Source organism: Zonotrichia leucophrys, unplaced genomic scaffold, assembly GCF_028769735.1.
Source record: "Zonotrichia leucophrys gambelii isolate GWCS_2022_RI unplaced genomic scaffold, RI_Zleu_2.0 Scaffold_467_39718, whole genome shotgun sequence".
NCBI lineage: Eukaryota > Metazoa > Chordata > Aves > Passeriformes > Passerellidae > Zonotrichia > Zonotrichia leucophrys.
This window is the reverse complement of record NW_026992672.1, coordinates 1-7317: the sequence shown is the minus strand read 5'-3', so window position 1 is coordinate 7317 and position 7317 is coordinate 1. Positions and strand designations below refer to the sequence as shown.

At 51.4% G+C, this 7317-nt stretch overlaps 1 protein-coding gene across 1 annotated transcript; it reads left to right on the top strand.

Annotated features, from left to right (window-relative positions):
- Positions 1–5146: 5146 nt before the first annotated feature.
- Positions 5147–7196, top strand: LOC135441740 (uncharacterized; the record flags this gene model as incomplete). Its single annotated transcript, XM_064701284.1, has 3 exons — positions 5147–6030; positions 6284–6471; positions 7052–7196. Coding segments are annotated over exons 1-3 (1204 nt in total), but the record flags the coding sequence as incomplete, so codon positions are not given.
- Positions 7197–7317: the final 121 nt, after the last annotated feature.

Genomic DNA, 7317 nt, shown 5'->3' with positions numbered 1-7317 from the left:
GTCTTGAAATGCCGAGGGGGTTTCAAAAACCCCGGGAAAAAGAGGGATTTCCCTTTTTGGCCCCAAAGGGGAGCCGAAAAAAGTGAAAAAACTCACCACCCCCCCGGGCCCGTCGGTTCTTTTTTTGGGGGCCCCCCCGGGGGGGCTTGACATTTCCCCCCCCGATGGAAGCGCGTTTTTGGGGGCCAAGGGGAAAAAGGGCCCCCCTAAAATCGGTTCCCTTTGCTTGCCAGTTTTCCCATTGCGGTCCCGTCCAGGAAAAGTGCTCTGCCCCGGGGGGGAGGAGCTGAGGGAGTGGGAAAAAATCGGGGCTGAAAATCCCCCCTATTTTAGCGTTTTTTATGGTGTGTAGTTAGTTTTTGGTGTTAAAAGTATAGGGTTTTTTCATACACGGGGCTGATATTTGATAGGGATATTTTGTAGTATAAGGTTATGTTGATTTTTTAAATTTTTTTTTTTACATACTTGTACATTCTGTAGTGGCATTTCTTTTTGGGGGGGGTTTATGGATTTTTTTTTGGCCCCTTGAAAATTTGTTATTTATAGCCCCGGGTTTTTATTTTTTTATTATATTATCATGTTATATGTCATGAAAAAGAAAGCATTTTTACATCTTTTTTATTTTTTATTTTTATTATGTTTTTACATCTATTTATTATGTATGGAGTTGTTTAGTTTTAAAATTCAAAATTTTTTAGTTTTTGGATCTGGGGGTTCTTGAGAGAGAGATTTTGAGTTTCGTATTTGTTTATGGGCTGTTGGTTTAGTAATTTTTGTAATAAAAATTTAAAAATTTTTTAAAAATTTAATTAGTAACTTCAAAAATTTGTGTCAGTGGTTGTTCGGGGGTTGCAATAAAAATAATTTTTTTCACTGAAGGGGTTTTTTTTTATATTTTTCCCAAACACAAAATTTTTAGGGGAAAAAATTGTTTTTTTAACAAAAAATTGATTTTTGTTTTTTCTGTATTGGTACACCCCGGGGTTTCAATTTAAAAAAAAAAATTATTTTTAAACATAATTAAGGGTTTGGATTTGACATTTGTAGTGCGGGTTAAAAAGGTTGCGGAAAAACAAAGTTTCAAAAAAGTAAAAATTTGATTTTTTTGCACCCAAAAAACCGGGGGCAATGTTAAAAGTGGAGGATTTTGGCCATGCAAAAACTCCGGGCCCTGCCCAACATTTCCCACCGCCTCGGGGTGGCAGGGGGAAGCGCCCGATTTGGGCTGGAGCGAGCCCACCGTGGGTAGAACTCGTGCAGAGGCAGCTGAGAAAACTCTGGGGCTCCAGAGCACGGGGGCCAAGAGGGGGCCACCCGGGGGACAAATCCCTCATCCCACGGGGCGCTTTTAGGAAAGTGCTCCAATGTCCCCCCCGAAACTCCCGAAAGGGGAAAACCAGGGGGGGATCCCCGGGCCCGCTCTGCGCCTTTGGCACACTTTGGCCAAATGAGCTGCACAAAAAGGGGGGGCAGCAGGGACTGTGTTTTTTTGCAGGGGGGGGGGATGAAGGGGAAGGGGCCTGGAAAAAAAGTTTTTTGGGGGATTTTCCCCCAAAATCCAGAAGGGGGTGGGGGAGGGGGGGAATCAAAAATTTGGATTTCAGTGCCAAAAACCCCCAAGGCACTGAAATGAAAGGGGGAACCCTTTTTTTTAAATGACCTGGAAGAAATTACAGGGAGTTGCTGTAGGATCCCTTTGCAGAAAAGGGGAAAAAAGTAAACCCCAGGAGATTCATACCCCCACAAAATGGCTTAAAAATGTTTTCCCTATATTTTTTTAAATTTTATTATATTATTTATATTATATTATTTTAAAAATTTATTATATTTATTATATTATTAAAATCTTATTAATGATTATTTGTTATGTTTTGGTTTGTTATGTTATGTTATGTTATGTTTTGGTTATTTTTTAATTATATTTGTTTATTATGTTAGTCAAAAATTTTATTTTAAAAAAATGCTTTTAAATTTAACGCCAAGAAAATTTTTGGGGGCAAATTTTTTTTTGATATATTTTCAATAAATATTTAAAATTTTTTTTGCCTTTCAGCCGAGAGAGGGGGAAATTTAAAAACAGTGAAAAACCAAAAACCCAAAACCCCCCCCGTAGCCCCGGGTGTGTTTTCACCCCCCCCCACGTGCTTCCCCTTTTTAGAAAAAGGGGGGCTGCTTTTTGCACGGGGAATTGGGGGGAATTTAATGGGGCAGAGCCCGAGGGGGGGGGTCCGGGGGGTTTTTTATAAAACTCTGTGGCAAAAAAACAAAAACAGGGGCCCCAAATTTAAAATTATCACGGGTCATTTCTTTCCCTTTGGGGGGACTGGGGAAAAAAATTTAAAGGGGCACAGAAAAGGGGGGTGGAAAAAAAATTTTGGGACTTTTCCCACGTTTTAAACCCCGGGAGGAAAATCTATTGGGTTTCTTATGGGTAGCTTTCCAAAACCAGGAAAATCCAAAACAATGGTACCCGTTGTGAATGGCTTTCTTATTTTTGGAAAGGGCTGTGGGTTTAAAAAATGGCTCCGTCCTTGGGTCCAAATCCCTCCCCTTTTGCGCCCAAAACACCAGCCCCCGGCGCTAAAAATCAGCGTTTTTTAGAAAGCTGTGTTAGATTTGGGGGGGAAAGGAAAAAAACTTTTAACACTGTGGATAATGACAAGACTTGAGGAAATTCCCAAAGCAAAGGGCAGCGCTTTTTCTCTGGGCCCCCTTGTCCCCCAAAAAGGAGCCGGGTGCCGGCTGCCCGGACCCCGCCCCCCCGGGGGCTCTGCGGTGCCAGCGGGGGGGCAACTTGGGCCCCCACCCCCCGGGGGGGGGGGCGGGCTTCCTGGGGGTGCCTTGGGAAAAACCCGGGTGCGGCCTTCTGCCTTGGCCCCGCTGGCCTTGCGGGTTTTAAACCTTTTTCCCTCTTAATGTGCTAAACCCCGACTTGTTTGTTTTCCCCTCTGCACAGGTGTGATTTGCCCCCCAAAATACTGAAAAAAATTTTAAGGGGCCGAACAAAAAAACCCGATGAAGGGGTTAAAAAAAGGGCCCCGAAAACCAAAAGGTGCCCTCTAGAGGACCATCCCAAAACCCAAAATTCCTTTTTTCTGCTTCTTAAACCAATGTTATTTTCAAAAAATTGTTGCATTTATTTTTCGGGTTTTAAAAACGTTTACCTTTCTGCTGAGGAAAATGGCAAGGCCACACCTGGGTTGGTTCCTCCTTGAGGGGGGGCAGGCCGGGGGAAAAAACCCCAAAGGAGGGGAAACACCAGCTTTTCCCCAGCAGAAGCTCTGTCACAATCCGTCCAGCCTGTCAGAAAAAGGGCTTCTCTCACGGGGCACTGGGAGGGGCCCGGGGGGCCGCCCAAAAGGGGGAGGCCGCGGATTTCCCCCGGTTTTTCCGGCCGTGGCCTGCAGGGTGGGCTTTTGGGCGCCCCTTCCCCCCCCTGTGTGCACCTGGATTTAAGGGGAAAGCATTTCCCTGGTGTGGATCTTCCTGTTTTCAGAGGGCCCCCTTTTTAAAAATTTTTGGGTGCTTGCTTTTTCTTTTCCTTTCCTGATTTTTTCCTTTTTTTATTTCAGTAAAATTTCCCCGTTCCCCTTAGCTTTTTGGGCTGTTTTTGCGTTCTTTTCCCTCCCCACCCCCAAAAAAAAAAACACAAGGGCCGTTTTTGGGACGGGGCCCCCCTTGCCAGCCATTCTTGGGAAACCCCCCCCTGTGGCCTCTCACAAATGAAATTCCCCCCCTTTTCAAAAATTTCCCTTTTCTCAGGCAGGGGAGAAAAGGTTTTCCCTCCCAGGGGTTTGGAAAAAACCCCAGAAACATCTGGGGTTTTAGCAGTCACAACCCGAAAATATCAAAAAGCCTTCCTTAACCTGCCCCTTTTGGGGGGCTCCCACCAAAAAAGGGCCTTTTTTTCCCAAAGGTACCCCCCGAAGGGTGGGAAGGTACAGTTTTTTAAAAAAAAATGCTTAGAGTTTAAAAATGCCCCTTTTCCCAAAAGGGGCCCCCAACCAACCTGCCCAAAAGGAAAAAAGGGGGGGAAAAAGAAGGCTCCTCTCCCACAAAGCAAAAACTTTTTTTTTTTCTTTTTTTTCTGTTCCCCCCCGGAATGGAGGGGATGGGGTGCACTCCTTTGGGAAGGGACCCTGGGAAAATTTTTTCCCGGTCTGGGAGGGCAGAAAAGGTTTTCCAAACAGTAGGAAAGTTCTCTGGAAAAGGGTAGATGGACAAAAATTTTTGCAGAAAAAAGGCAAAAAAAAAAAAATTATGACATTTCCCCAAAAGTGCCCCGGGGTGAAATTTTTTTTCCCAAAAAACCAACCAAAATCTCTGTGGTTGGGGCGGAAGCCAGGAATGAACCTCCCCAAGGGCCCCTTTTTAAAAAAAACATTGGTGTTGTCCCCCGAGCCCCCGGGATCCCCAGCAAGATTTCAAGACTAAGGGACAAAGCTTCCCCCTTCAGCTCTCCACAGCAGCTCTAGGGAGTCTCTCTCCACTGCAAGATCTCCTTTGTCAGTCTACAGTGACAAGAGTTGGCTGCAGGAGGCATTTGCATTGGAGCTCTCCCCAGATCGAGGGAAGAAAAAGAAGAGGTAATTCCTGTGGAAAGAAAAAGGCAACGCCATTTGGGAAGACACCAGTGTGAGTTTGCTACAACTCTAGGCCAAAAATCTCTTGAAGAAAGCAACATCCATCCATGGGGCAGCACTTTGGCTTTGATATCAATGCTGACAAAATTGCTGCCCCTTCCTGCTGCTGTAGCTGACTCCAAATCACGAGAAGTGGGCCAACTCTGCCAAAGACAGGCAGACACAGTGAGATAAAAACAGCTAGTCTGCTGAAAAGGAGACCAAATTAATGTTTTCTAATCACCCCTTTTCATCCTCTCCGCAGCCAAGACAGAACAATGTCCCTCCTCTCTGTCACCGATGGTTACCCAGGCACGGCATGCAGCGTGGGGATAACCTGCTGTGCCGTGCCGTGCCGAGCCGTGCCGAGCCGAGCCGAGCCCGGCCAGCCCCGGGGCCGCCCCGCCCGCGCTGTGCCCGCAGCCCCGGCTCTGCCGCGCGCGTCCCCGCGGGCCCGAGCGCAGCGCCCCCCTCAGGCCGCGCGCCGCCGGTGCAGCCGCGGCCGTTGCGCTGCGGGCGTTGTGGCCACAGTCGGCGATGGATGCTATGGCGGAGCTGCCGCTGCCCGCCGGGCTCAGCGCCCGCACCTTCCCCGCCAAGCTCTGGCGCCTGGTGAACAGCCCCCGCGTCCGCTCCGTGCGCTGGGACAGCCGCGCCCAGGGGCTGCTCATCGACCGCTGCCTCTTCGAGCGGGAGCTGCTCAGCTCGGGCCGCGCCCACAGGGGCCGTGGCCATGGGCCGGCCCCGGTGCCGCACACCTTCAGGGCCACGCAGTTCCGCAGCTTCGTGCGGCAGCTCTACCGCTACGGCTTCCACAAGGTGCCGGGCTGGCTCGGCTCGGCTGCGCCGGGCGATGCCGGGGCCTGGCTCCACTACAGCAACCCCCGCTTTCGCCGCGACCGCCCCGACCTCCTGCTCCGCATCAGGCGCCGGAGCGCGGCCAACAGGCAGCGGCCGGCGGCGGGCCGGGATGGCCGCAGGCGCCCGCCCTGCGGCTCCCAGCAGCTCCCCGGGGCGCGGCCGCTGCCGGACGGGCGGCACGGGCGCGCTCGCTTCACGGCGCTGCCCAGGGAGCGGCCGCCGCTGCCGGCCGGGCGCCCGCCCAGCGGCTTCCTCCTGCTGCACAGGGACCGGGCGCTGCCGGACGGGCGGGAGCTGCGCCGCCCCCGGCCCGGCCGCCTCCAGCAGCCCCCCGGGGAGCGGCCGCTGCTCGCCCGGCGCCCGCCCTGCGGCTTCCACCTGCTGCACAGGGAGCGGCCGCTGCCGGCCCCGCGGGAGGGGCCGAGCCCCTTCCAGGAGCTCTACGGGGAGCGGCCGCCGCCCGCCGAGCGGGACGTGCTCGCCATCCAGCCCTGCAGCTTCCAGCAGCTCCACAGGGAGCAGCAGCCCCCAGCCTACGACGCACGAGGTAAGAAAAGAGTTGTAAACTTGTTTTTCCAAAAGGTCCTGAAAAGTGACCGTTTGAAGTATTTTCCCACAAGGCTCTGCCATTCTCGGCCAGAAGTTGTCAAGCCTACTAGGAAGGGGCACCTAGGAGGCCAAAAGGTTCTCTGCCTGGTTTTGCTGTGTGCTTCCCGTGATGTTTGATCCACAGCAGCACTGGAGCTCTGTGTCCCACAGCCAGGTTGTGGAGCCTGACCAATGTGTTTGGATTCTTGCAGCCACCCCGGGCACTTCAGGGCCCAGCGCTCCACCCGGCAGTGCAGCCTGTGCAGCATGGACGGCCTCCAGCTCAGCACAGAACGCACCTGGGGAGGAGGAATGGCCGCCAGCAGATCTGGGCCTTGCTGTAGAGAACATGATTCGGGAGATCAGGAGGTCCCTGTCTGAAAGATCTCCCTCTGTGCAGGTAATTCCATTGGATGGGGATAAAAGGGCTGGACTGAGAGCTTTTGAACGTTGTTACATGGTTGAGAAGCAAAGGCTTCTTTAATTGAACTGATTATTATTTAGTTATTGAATTATTCTTGGTATTGAATTCTTCTTGGATTTCTAAAAGAGGAGATGAAAAATAAATGAAGAAGAGGTTTTACTTGCTGGGAAAGAGGAGAAGAGTGTTTGGAGAAGTGGCACTGAAGGCCAAGTGTCCCGTGCAGGGAGGGGCATGCCAGCGGTGCCTCTGCTCCAGCTGCAGCAGATGTGGGCTGGGCCTCTTTTGGGTGGGAGGGCCAAGGCAAAGCAAGGGCTGGGCTGCAGCTGCTGCTTCCTGGAGCCTTCTACTGCTGCCCCATGTGTGTCCTCCAGGCATCACCTTGGCCCCCTGAATCCTGAGTTTAAAAGGCTTGTCATGTGAACTGTGTGGGCAGTGTTCCCTCCTCTGTGCTCCATGTCCTTTGGGAGTGGAGAAGGACAGTTATTGTATCCCTGATATGATTCCAGCAAAATAGTGAGTGATCTTTGGGTTCCTTTCTTTCTGTTTTTCTGCTCAGGGCAATGTTGGTGTTGCCCCTGATTCTCCAGGAGGAGACCCTGTGAACAGAGCTGCAGCAGAGGAAGCTTCATCTGGCACCGAGAGCTGCAGGAGCAGTTCCCAGGAGCCTGGTGAGGACAGAGCCCACACTGGTTTAGAGAGCTGTGAGATGGCTGCTCTGAGCAGGGTTGGTGCTTCCTGGTGCCTTGAGTTCAAATCCTGCACAGGCACAACCTCCCTGAGCCCTGCCCTCCACGCTTCTCCAGAGGCTCTGACACTGAGTCC